The 13,124-nt window shown below is 40.0% G+C and overlaps 1 protein-coding gene across 1 annotated transcript; it reads right to left on the bottom strand.

Moving 5' to 3' along the window:
- Positions 1–263: 263 nt before the first annotated feature.
- On the bottom strand, positions 264–12,654 carry CCDC195 (coiled-coil domain containing 195). Its single transcript, XM_079135150.1, has 3 exons — positions 12,234–12,654; positions 4,789–5,035; positions 264–467 (listed from the first exon to the last, which is right to left on the bottom strand). The coding sequence occupies exons 1-3, from the start codon at positions 12,448–12,450 to the stop codon at positions 344–346; spliced, it is 588 nt and encodes a 195-aa protein (XP_078991276.1). The 5' UTR covers positions 12,451–12,654; the 3' UTR covers positions 264–343.
- Between the last annotated feature and the right edge of the window lie 470 nt (positions 12,655–13,124).

Here is a 13,124-nt window from a genome sequence, read left to right on the forward strand (position 1 = left end):
CCCAAACCAACTTTTTTTTCTATGCTCATTATAGCTTTATTTGGAAAGTGACATTTGTAATGTGAACAGCAGCATTTCCTGATGGTATAGTACAGAGATGGGACACTTAGCGCAGGCTCTCGTGTTATTGGTCATGTGCTGCCTGACAAGCAGTGGCCACTGCACACACATCGGTCCTTAGTGTTCAATAGAAACAACAAACCATCACTTGCATTCCCAGGCTGACCAAGTCCATTGACAGGATGCTTGGCATTCAGTGCCAGAGTTCTGAGCCCGGGAAGGTGCCCATCCAGCTAGGCCTCTTGGGAATCGACTGCTTTTTATATTCACTGCCTTCTGTGTGCTATTCTGCAATGGCGCTTAGCTGCTTGGACGTCTGATTTGGTGAGCATTTCAAAGAACTTGAATTTTTGGAATACGAAGACACGCCCATGGGTAACAGGAAGCTCACTGTCTTGATCTTGTCCCTACAGAAAGCAAAAGAAGGGGAAGAAAAATAAGGCTTTTTTAATTGAGACTTAATATGTAACATTGCTGTTTTCGTCCAACACCAAATACTGTCTTAAAGGTTTATTTAATGTATCACAATTCTTTTTTTTTTTTTTTGTTTAGTTATTCAACAGTAATAATATTTTGGAATTGGCCTTTTAATTAAACCCAGTGAATAGTGCATTTGAAACTATTGAGGGAGGGTCTGTACATCAGAGGATTGGTTATTAGCTGGATGTTTAAAATGGAATATCACACTCTCTTAAGCAAACCGTCTTGCAAATCTCTTCTGTTGAAATGAAGCAGAAATTTTGCAGCAATTATTTTATAATCCAGATCCAACTGCTTGTTTTGATTTTGAGTTCACTGAATACCCATCATGCCTCCACAACAAACGGAAACAAGAGGAAAGAGCAACCGCATAGTGTGATCTGAGGGATCTTATCTTCTCATTTTCCTTACTTCTTTTATCTCTAAAAGGTTATATTGAATTTCAACGTAAACCAGGAGAAACTGCTCTTAAGAATAAGTGTAAAGGGCTGTGTTAAAAATGAGTGCTTTTTCTCAGGCGTTGTCCTCTTTATGGGTAGATAAGGTTATAATTTTGCAGAATGGCATTTGTGGCCTGGATCTCAGGAAACACATCTGCACCTTCCCCAGGGAGGAAGGCTGGCCAGGCGTTCATATGTTGGAATCAATAACATAATGATGACCGTCGCCAAATGGAGCATTCACTGGACTGTTTCACTGATTCCTCACTAAGACTATGAGGTAACTGCTGTTATGATTCCCTTGTCACAGAAGACTAACAGAAGAGTAACTAGTGTGGCAAACAACAGTAATAACTCTTTCCAAGGCTGCGTTGTTTGTAAGTGATGGAGTTGGGAATTGAGTCATCTGATTGCAGAGACTGTCTTCTTAACCACTTTGATTTGGAAAAGGAGAGAACATACTTACTGTAATGCAGCTAGATTTTTCTCTAATCTGAAAATGAAATAAATAGCATTTTAACTTTCAACTGTTAGTCTGGACCCCTTTCTTGTTAACATTTGTAATTATTCCCCCACCCCAGAAAGAAAAGATTGTATTTCTTTGTTATAATTAAAGGAAAATGAAAATCCTATCTCCAGTTTCTGCAAAGCTTGGGTTCTTAAAAATATTGATATTGGCATTATTCTAAAAAAATGCTTTCATGGTAGAATAGTGGAAAAGTTCACAAGCAAATTGGGCATGATGTCTGATATGATTCACAATCTATTTCCAACAAATTGATTCTCCATAAATCTTTGTAAAATTCTTTGGAAGTTATTAGGAGGTAAATGAATTTCCCAAATAGAGGAATAATGTAATGACATGTCACTTTACTAGTTAACTCCTGAGAATGTAAAGGACAAAATAAAAAAAGGACTACGATAAAAATATATTTAATTCCTACTGAACAATTCTGTATCTAGTGGATTTTATACCAATTCTGATGTTGATTTTAAGTCAATACTGACATCGCTGTTTTAATGTAATCCTACAATTGTCTCAATCTTTCAAATTAAACTAACATAAATTACAAATGGATTGTGTTCTACCTATTTGTGAGTTGGCAGTCTGGAAGTTAGAATACATTTTACTTCAGAAAAACAGTACTTTATGAACATTGGCTATTTTCCCAAACTATCATAGAAAATAATATGAATTGAAATGGGAAAATTAATAGTACTATAATTCTCAGTTAGCATTTATAGCTCTTGTTAAGTGCAAATATAAGACATTTTTATGTATACTCTACGATTTCATAATGTGTAGATACAAGAGATCCATGAAAATCTGAATAGGAGGCATTTGGTTGTGGGATTGTGGAGGATTTTCCTTTTTTGTATTTTTTACTTTGTATATTGCATTTACATTTTGTAATTTGCAAGCTGTGTGCGCGTGTGTGTGTGTGTGTGTGTGTGTGTGTATTTTCTTTCTTTTTTTTAGTGAAAAAATAAAAAGCACCTCTGCCTTTCCTCTTCCTTCTTTGAAGAAACACGGCCATGAAACCCAATGGTTGGGCCTATACTTCTTGTTTCAGTACCCCACATCTGACCTGTCAACAAATCTTATTGGCCCCACCTTCTACACCTATTCAGAAAACACACATCCACTGTTACTACTGTGGCAGGGAAGTGCTTACCCTTGGCCTAGATGACTTCAGAGCCTTAGATCTGGTCCCTTGTTTTTGGTATTGTTCGTCTATCGTCTTTTCATAACAGGGCTCCCAACGTGATTTTTTTTTTTTTTTTTTTTTTTTTTTTAAAGAACGGAGCAGGTGACGCACCCCCAACTCCCTGGAATAAATCCCGAACTGTTGGAGGCGGGGAAACCTGCCCTCGGCTCTTTGCCGTCCCTTCTTTCTGCTCCCAGTTGCCTGCTCCCTTGCTGGCAGCTCGGCCTCCTTGCCTGTCCTGGAACACATCAGCCATGCTCCCGCCTGGTCTTTTGCATGTGCTATTTGCAAGGCCTGCAGAGTTCTTCCCTGGGGTACCATTGCTCACTCCTTCTGTTCTCAAGTGGTGGCCTTAAATATCCCAGCAATGCTTGCTCCTCTAACCCTTGCCCTCTTTTTTGCTTCGCCCTCATAGCATCTGACATAATGCACCCTTTCTCAATTTTCATGTTCACTGATTATCATGTTACAAAGAAACCAGGTCCAGAAGGGCTGGGATTCTTGGCAGTTGTTCCCTGCCGTTCATTAGGGCCTCAAATCCTGCCCAGCAGGAAGAACACACTCAGGACGTAATTATTGAATGGATGAATATAGGCAATTCAAGCAGAAAAACAGGATGGAAGGATGGAAACCAAGCTCATGGTGACATTTAGCCCTGGGAAGGTTGGGGGAGAGAGAGAGAAGGCCTTCCTTTCAGTCACATTTCATTTCTTCTATTTATAAAAATATCTGAAGCAAAGGCGACAAACTCTTGTAGAAAAATACATCAATGTTTGTAACGTTTCTGAATAATTCTGTGCATTGAAAGATTTCAAATGACAATTAATTGTCCACTCGCCTTCCAATAGTTGTGGATGCAGCATGTATTCCTTAATATTCCACGAGAGGACCCTGATGACAGATTCTGCTCACCTCTCCATCCTCATTCACTTCACCACTTTTGGTTTTTGTCTTCACATCTTTTTTGTTTTACCCATAATGACCTTTCCATTTTTCTTTGCCTGACAAAATCTAGCGATCCTTTTTGATTCAGGCTACTCTCTGCTCCTGCGATGGAACTTTCTACAAAGGACACACAATTTTCATTCTGTCTTTTGAAATCCAAATAAAACTGGCTCAACCTCTGAATCCCACATCCTGTGGGAAGTCGGTGCTTTTTGCAATACTTATGAGAATTCCTGCAGGGTTTTTACTTATGGTTATCCCTTGATTTGATATTCTGTCACCACTGAAGGAGATGATTCACTTATTCGCTCAACATCCATATTTTTCTACTTTCTCTTCCCTCTGATAAGCTAATCGTGAAGTCGTTCTTTTCTTCTTTTCTTGATTTTCCTTCTTTCCTTCACACAAGACAAACGTGTGGAGACTTTGCTGGCGTCAGGGCCTCACTGGGGGCTGAAAGGTGGGAAGGCAGAGTGTGGGGGAGAGGAGGTCACAGTTCAGCGTGGAAGGGCAGGTAAATTATGCATGATATGACAATCTTGTTCTGAAAGACACCTTGACTCTCCCTGCTGCAGGGGCCACTGGCCAGGATTCCTCTTGAAGACCCCAAACCTGTCTCTCAAACATTCTGTCAAATTCCTCTCATTGTAGGACATGCCTAAGTCTCTAAATAGCAATTTGTGAATTTTGGAGACATTTTGGCTTTTCCTTTCACTCTTGGCCCTTTTGGGTTTGGCCTGAAGAGTCCTTCAAAGCCCCCCAAAGCCCATCAAGCCCATGAAGTCATCCGCCTCCATAGGAAGAGTTCTCTCTGAGAGCAACTGTCTGCTCAGCTCCTAAAGTGCTCGGATCTTCTCCCTAGAAACATTTTGTGGATTGAGTAGTTTATTGTGTGTCTATAGCATTAAATGAGAGTTTTGAACATAATGGCTTACTTTTGTTGAGTCTCCTGTTATTGGTACCTGGCTCAGAGCATCATTGCTAATGCCTGATGAACCGCTGAAAGCTTAAGTTTTATGTTTACTTGAGGTATCAGAGTGTGTGATTTGACCCCAACAATTTTTGTTCCTTTGGATTTCCCAAATTAGATGGAAATTATTTTGGTCCAATCTCAGCACTTGCCTGTAAACAAAAGGAAGCACAGTGAACATTACCTGCATCCAAAAACATGCTCAGGAGAAGCTCTTTGGCTGGAACTATTGTTGCTAAAAGAATCTGCTGCCAACATTTTGTCTTCATTGTCCTGCTTTTTAACTGAAGAACTTGTCAGTGATTTAACTGGTCCCTGAGCTTCCATGATTCCACCATTTGGATGTCTTTTCCTAGCTTTCCAGGGATCATTTGCAGCAAATGAATGAACTGACGAAGAAATGGAGTAGCGCCTAACAATCATGACATTGCCTGCGGGGGACACACAAAATCCAAGTTCAGCATGATTCTACCCTTAATGACATCCACATGTGGAAAATTATGTCAATCATTTATTGACTCTAACTAAACAAAACTATTATTTTTGTTTCATTTCTTGCACAAAAGACATCTATTAACTGATTTAGTTTACAAGTCTCAGTTGAGGGCCAACCATGTAGCAGTCACTTCTTCAAAAACAAGGGTGTGATAAAGAACATAAAAATCTTGCTTTCATAGGACATATAGTCTTTTGTGGAAGACAGATAATAAACAAACAATACATGACACAATTCATACAGATTCTGGAAAGATGAGACTGATGGGGGCCGGGAAAGAGACCAATGAAGGGTCTGGAAGCCGTTTAATTTTTTGCGCAGGAAAGACATTTCTGAGAATGTAGCATCAGTTCACAACAGCTTGTTATATATTATGAATAACTGGAAAAGAGGAGCTCAAAGGTACTCGTCACAAAGCAGTATTAAGGAGAAAGAAGTGTTAATTACCCTGATCTTAGTCATGTGCATGAGTGAAATATATCACATTGTACTCCAACGATATGAACAAATATAATGCGTTGGTCAAAAATAGAAAAAAATGTTTAAGATGGAAATGCTAATACCTTGAGCTTTACATATTGTATACATGCATCAAATTATCACACTATACCCCATGAATATATACAATTAAAATAGTATGATTTAATTTAAAAACTAAATGAAGAACAGGGACCTAGTCATAAATAGATAATAAAACCAAGCCTTAAAATTGGAATACTGTGGGACTTCTGGAGATGCCAGTTCTTGACGGCCTCCTCACTCACATTACAGAATATCCACCATCTCCAACCTGAATGGTCACCTGAATGGCTACAATAATTCAGTGGTTGCTCTAACTGGCCTGTGATTGCATGCCTTGGTCCCGTGGGACAGTTTTTATGAGGAAGTCTGTTGAAGGAGAGATGAGAGCAAAGAAGAAATATGGAAAGAAGCAAAGACACACAGGCAGCATCTTTGGTGAGGTGGAGAGAGCCCTGGCCTTAGTTCCTGAGGGCTTCTGGTGCAAATTCTGTCTGTAAGTGTCTTCCAATAAAATCCTTCTTTTTAATTTAATTTAATTTTTTTTTATTAATTGTACACAAATGGGGTACAACTTTCATTTCTCTGGTACATGAAGTAGAGTCACACCGTTTGTGTGATCATACATGTAGATAGGGTAATGATGTTTGTCTCATTCTGTTATCGTTCCTTCCCCCCCCCCTCCCCACCTCTCATTTCCCTCTACACAATCCATCCTTCGTCCATTCTTCTCTTACCCACCCCCTCCATTATATATCATGTAAAATCCTTCTTTGAAGTGAAAATCTTCTGTTTCTTGAAACTAAAGAATTTGATTTAAAGAGTTTCATTTTAGGGGCTCTTTGTCAAACCCCAGCTCTCACACTGTCCTAACTGCTACTTGGAGCTTGTCTCTTGACTTCCTGTTTTTTTGGTGTTTGGCACTGGGGATTGAACCCAGGGGCACCTTACCACTGAGTCACGTTCTTCTTTTATTTTGAGATGGGTTCTTCCTAAGTTGCTTAGCAAGGTTGCGGAGACTGGTCTTGAACTTATGATCCTTCTCCCTCAGCCTCCTGAGTTGCTGTAATTACAGGCCTGCACCATAGTGCCCTGCTTCTCTCTCGGCTTCTCCTTGGACATTCAGTTACTATTGGGGAGGCCAACAACGCTGACCTCACGCTTTGTGGGTTTGTTTTTCATCTTCTGGACCCTTTGCCCTTTCTCGCTACAGCTTTTCTAATAACCCTCATAGGAGTGTAAATACATCGCGCATTGTGTTATGTATTAGAGTCTCAGAAGCACAATTATTTCTTAAATTTGCTGCCTGCCTCTGCAGAAAGCAGACAAAATTATTATGGTGCGTGCAAGAAGTGGAGATGGCTTTGGCTCTGTGTAGTTTGGAAGAGCAGAAGACCCAGTTTTAGAAAAGATTCTGGGGAGAGTTAAGTTCAAATCTATCTGAAGTGATTAACTGCAAATACTGCTCATAAATTAGCTTTAAACACTTTCTTTGGCCATGATACATAACTTTAATAATTATATGAAACAGATTTGCCACTACTGGCAAATGAGCATTCCCGTTTAAATGGGTTATATGACAGCTCTTCACACTGAATCATAGGCAACCTAACGGAGGAAATCATGCTGTGATAGCAAAGCTGCGTTTCTTTTTATGTGGGTCCCACACTCAATGTGGAACTGATTAGCAATAAGCTCTTTGTACGTCTCCCTGGGTCACAAAATAGTCTGTGTCCTTTAGTTTCTCATCAACACAAGGGAAGAGATATTCAACACAGCATCACAGGGTCCTTAGCACAATTTCAAAGATCATTTCCAAGTGGTTTATTTGCTAGTAAAGGATATGAGCAGATTGAAAAAGGACGCCTGGCAATGCTGGGAATTCCCTGTAAGGAGTTGTTTCTTTTATCTTCTCTGCAGCAAATTACCCCTTCCCTAATAATCCCAAGGCCAAGGTGGCACAGGGTAGCAGGAGTGAGGAACCGTTCCTGAAAGCACTGGCTAGATTTTATCCCTGCCAAATATTTAGGCACATACTGATGTTTCCTTGACAATTTATTCAACAAGGATTCATTCTGAGAGGGTACTTTCCATTCTTATAATGTGTGTGTGTGCGCGCACGCGCGTGTGTGTATGTGTGTACACATATCAATTTTACAGATAATGGATTTCGTTGCTGCATATTTGTACATGCATGTAGATTAATCTGATCAACTTCATTCCCCAATACCCTCCCTTCCTCCGCCCCCCCGCTCCCCTTCCTCCACCCTAATGTCTCCTTCTACTTTCATGACGTTCTTCTTCTCTTTTCTCCCTCTAGCTGCCACATATGAGAGATAACTTATATGTGTCTTTTGGTGTCTCATTTATTTCACTTAACATGATGCTCTTCAGTTCCATCCATTTTCCTGCAAAGGACATAATTTCATTCTTCCTTTAGGGCAAAGTAAAACTCCATTGTGTATATTATGCCACGGTTTCTTTCACCATTCACCTGTTTACAGACGTCTAGGCTGATTCCATAACTCGGCTATTGAGAATTGAACTGCACTAAACATGGGTGTGCATGTATACCCAAAGTGTGACGACTTTAATTCTTTTGGATAAATGCACAGGAGTAGTACAGCTGGATCACATATTAGTTTAATTTTTAGTTTTTGGGGTACCTCCATACTGATTTCCATAGCAGCCATACTAATGTACATTCCCACCAATGGAGTATAAGCATTCCTTACCCTCTGCATCCTCACCGGCCTTGGTTGTTTTATTTTTTTGTATTCTTTTAAAACATACATATATATATATATATATATATATATATATTTTTTTTTTTTTTTTTTTTTTTTTTTTTAGTTGTAGGTGGACATAATACCTTTATTTTATTTTTATGTGGCACTAAGGATCGAACCCAGGACCTCACACATGCTAGATGAGCACTCTACCCCTGAGTCACAACCCCAGCCCATTTTTGTGTTCTTAATGATTGCCACTCTGACTGGAATGAGGTGGAATCTCAGTGTAGTTTTGATTTGCATTTTCCTGATGGATAAACATATAGCTATATCTATGCCATCTATATTAATATATAAAATCACCCAGCAGGTATAGCAGGGTCCCGTGTCCTTAGGTGACTACAGGGGAAGCAGGATTCTCCACTCACAAAGACTTATTGTTTCTTACTACATATATCACAGAGCAAACAGACAAACTTTTAGTTCCAACTGACTTGCTTTCACATTTTTGGTTATGTTCTCTCTCTCTCTCTCTCTCCCTCCCCCCCGCACTTTCCCTCTCTTCTTTTGGTATAGGGGACTGGAACCAGCAATGTTCTACCACTGAGCCATATCCCCAACCCTTTCTATTTTGAGTGACCATCTTGCTAAGTTGTTGAGTCTGGTCTTGAACTTGCGATCCTCCTGCCTCAGCCTCCCTAGTAGCTAGGATCACAGGCCTGTACCACCATGCCTGCTCAGGCATGCCCTTGTATAAAGTGAGACTCATACTTCTGAATTTACATCATTCTTTCTCAAAAAATAGGTTTATATCATTTCATTATCAAAAAAGGGTGAGATAAGTCACTTAATCACTCGATTTTATATTCTCAAAAAATAAGGGTGTTTCTACCAGATGATCTTTGAAATTCCTGCCTGGTAGATTTCTTTGATTCAGTTGCAAGTATGAATTTCAATTGATGTTGGCAAAATATTATTAAAGTTCCTAATAAAAACTTATACTCAGGTCAAGCAACATTTTTCTGATGTATCCTCTGATAGGACAACTGTGAATGACTCACGCCCAGTCTTATTTGTGCTATTTCATTTAATCCTCTTGACAGTCCCGAGACCGGTTCTACCACTGTTCCTGTTGCACAGGCAAACAGAGTGATCATAAATGCACATTGCGTTTGTGGAATTGAGAAAGCTCTCAGCTGGAAGAGGCCTTGAAGGGGAGATGTCTAGATCAATCCATTCATTTTTACGTGATGATGTTAAGATCGGCAATTTGATGTGACCTGCCCAGCATTGCACAACTAGCCCCAAACTGGGGCCATCACCCAGTTGTCTTCAGGCCCAGGCCACATTCATCCTCCTTAGGTCACTTACTCCTGTAGCACTACAGCAACATATAATAAACAAGTGAATATTTAAAGTGACTCAGCTGGGCTCCCAAGCAAAATCTGAATTGCATTTCTACCTGTGTTTTGTTGATGCACCTAGCAAGAGTTCCCCAAATTTTATCTCATGGTTTTCAATCGATCCTTTCCAAACTCAACTCTAATATTCTCATGGGAAGTTACTGCTCATGTGCTGAAGGAGTGTGATACCCATTGTGTGTTTAGTTCTTAGGAATATCCCAACCTCCGCTAAGCCTGATGATGTTCAGGCCCTGAGAGTTGGAAGCATTCTACTCCTCGCTCTTTGACCCATGTAGTGTTTGTTTTAAGATAGGACAAAGATACGCAAAGACCCAACTTTCTTATTAGGATAAGCAGGCTAGAAAACAGATCGGAAGAAGTGTTGTTTGCTTTTGGAGCAAGGCGGTGGCTTTCAGTGGCAGGTGTGGGGTGTGACCCCAGCTAACATTTGACAGTATCTGGAGGCGTTTTTGATAGAGTCACTAAACATCCTGCAGTACCCGGGATAATAGGTATTCCCACTTCCATAGCGAAGTATTATTCAGTCCAAAATGCAAATAATGCAGAGGTTGGGAAACCCTGGAGTAGGGATATATTACCAATGCCCATATCTTTTTGTTTTTCATCAGAAGGTCCGATCTCCTTATGCCATTTTGTTACATAATTAGTAGACAGAGCTACTCAAGTCTAGAGCTGTACTTGACAAAAGGGGAAAGACCCTGATTAGAGTCTGTTCTCAGCTTTGACATGTAGGGTCCCATGTGCCCTACTAGAGAGACATCTCTGATATAGAGAAGCACATTGTCAAACTGGCAAGCACATTGTCAAATTGCTCAGGAACTCTAAATGGAATTGCCTGAAGCCTTGACAGATGATATTAAGAACTTTGAGTGGTTAATTATGTATATCAATTTTATTTGAATATGTTGTTGAATATGTCACTGACAATTTAATGCAGAACATATTTCCTGCTCTGTTGATTTCTGACCTTATGTATAATCTTCAGAGTCAAAAGTCTTAACTAACTCTTACATACTGTTGTTGGGAATGTAAATTAGCATGGTCACTATGGGAAAAAATATAAAGGTTCCTCAAATAATTAAAAATAGAACTACCATATGATTCAGCTGTCCAATTCGTAGGTATTTATCTGAAGGAAATGAAGTCAGCATACGAAAGAGATACAGGTATACCCACATTTATTTTGGCACTACTATTCAAAATAGGTAAGATGTAGAATCAGCCTATCAATAGCTGAATGGATAAACACACACACACAAATGCATACACATGCATACACACACACAGTGGAGTATTACACAGCCATAAAGAAGAATAAAATCCTGTCATATGCAGGAAATTGATGAGAATATGATTTTAAGAAAATAAGGCAGGCACAGAAAGACTAGTATTTAATGTTTTATATGTGGAAACTAAAAGAAGAAAATAAAGAAAGAAAGACAATATAGAAATAGATGAGAGTCTATTAGAGAAGGAGAAGGGGCTATCAGGGAGAAGGATGAGTGAGAGGAGAGGGCAAGAAATGAAAGAAGGGAGGGTGGGCATGATCAAAGCATGATATATGCATCATGGAAATGTCACAGTGAAAGCCATCAATTTGCACAACTAATATTCATTAATAATTATAATTTTAAAGTCTTTCCTATAAGAGGTGAAGTTTGATTTCTAGACTATGTCTAACATTGACCTTGCATCTGGAAGTCTTCACTGTGTGCAGTAGGTTGGGTCATATGCAGCATGCATCACATAGGATAGTAAAGCTCTTTGTAAGACGCAGATAAGAAACACTATCTGCCATATGGTGTGTGTTTGCCAGGTGCCGTATGGAGCATGAAGTCCGTACAATTGAAGGTGATCCTCACAAACACGAGCTGGGTACCATAATGCTTTTGGATCAGGAAAATGAAGATTAAAGAGGTTTTATAACTAGCTCACAGTCAAGTGGCTGAGTCACAAATCATTGGCAACATGCTTGTCTGACTTTGATATTCATGTGTTTACCTATTTTGCAATACTGTCCCAGATGAAGACAACATGCCACTTTTTTTTTTTTTTTTTTTTTTTTTTTTTTTTTTGTGGTGCTGGGGATTGAACCCAGGGCCTTGTGCTTACAAGGCAAGCACTCTACCAACTGAGCTATCTCCCCAGCCCCCAACATGCCACTTGACAGATACATTCTGTGTTCTTTATGCAGCATTTAAGTGGTTGAAGTCCAAGAGATAAAAGCACATTGTTCTTAATGTGATTCATTTCCACAAACCTGGTGTTCCCTCCCAACATATCCAGAAATTGTTTTAGTGCTGCTAAAATACGTTGCTTGAAGATGCTAATGTAATTTTTGTCTAGGGATTCAGGGCTCATCTACCAGTATGAAAGGATGAAACCCGTCACTGTTAATACTGCACCATGCACCACATGTGATAGCACCACAGACAGAGGAGCAGTGGACACTGAGTACCTTGGTGTTCTGGCCTGGCTGGTGTTGCATCAGCACGAAGGTCTGCTGGAGATGGGCCACAGGCTTCTTCTTCCCTTTCATCTCCTGATTCTCCCCCAGAGCCCGAGGCTCCACCTGAAGCCAGTTTCAGGCGGAGTGCCCAGTTCTCCTTCTCCAGTTTGCTGATCTCTGCCCGCATTTCCTGGATGACCCTGAGGAGCTGGGTGTTAGCCTCCATTGCCTCGGTCTGCGGCGCTCTGATTTGCACCTCTGGGGGAGACAGACCAACTCTTACTCAGTGGGACTGTTTGGTCCTCCAGTAAACTTCCTGAACAATGGATGCCTTTCTTCCCTGGGCATCTTTCAGCACCCGGGGAGTAAGACTGCCCAGCGAGGTGAAGGATCTCCATGATTTATTCATCCTGGGTTTTGTTTTTCAAAATGGTGCTTTTCTTTCTTTCTTTCATTTCATATCAATCCACAGTTCTAGACGATTGCTTTGTGTCTGAGCAGAAGAGAATACTCCAAAAATTTTCCAGTGAGGACAGAGTTTCTTGTTCCCATCTTGAAATAATAGCCACAACAGCCATTCAATCTTTCCTCTGTCACCACCTCTGGGATCAAATGCTTCGAAGGCTCACTGACTGCCACGTGTAGAACAAAACTGACCTAAGAATTATGCCTTATCTTTTCTATAAAATGCGCCACAATTCTGCAATTTTTACTGAAAATTATTAACTTTGACACCTTTTGATTATGGAAGGGTGACATTAATCACAAAGGAGTCATGTGAACTGCAGGGCTATTATTTAAATAGGATATTGGTAATTATACATAAATCCCTCAGGACAGACCGAGGAAGGATCATATGCAGGACATCTCTGCAGGTTTGTAACTTATGAACATCTTGTT

This window comes from Sciurus vulgaris, assembly GCF_902686455.1.
Source record: "Sciurus vulgaris genome assembly, chromosome: 3".
In the NCBI taxonomy this organism is placed as follows: Eukaryota; Metazoa; Chordata; class Mammalia; order Rodentia; family Sciuridae; genus Sciurus; species Sciurus vulgaris.

Excerpts from the sequence above, each read along its gene's own strand:
- CCDC195 (XM_079135150.1), bottom strand. The coding sequence starts at position 12,450 with ATGGAGGCTAACACCCAGCTCCTCAGGGTCATCCAGGAAATGCGGGCA. Across the intron at positions 5,036-12,233 it reads AGCCAGGCCAGAACACCAAG|GCAATGTCATGATTGTTAGG; the intron begins GTACTCAGTGTC and ends TGTCCCCCGCAG. Across the intron at positions 468-4,788 it reads GAGCATGTTTTTGGATGCAG|GGACAAGATCAAGACAGTGA; the intron begins GTAATGTTCACT and ends TGCTTTCTGTAG.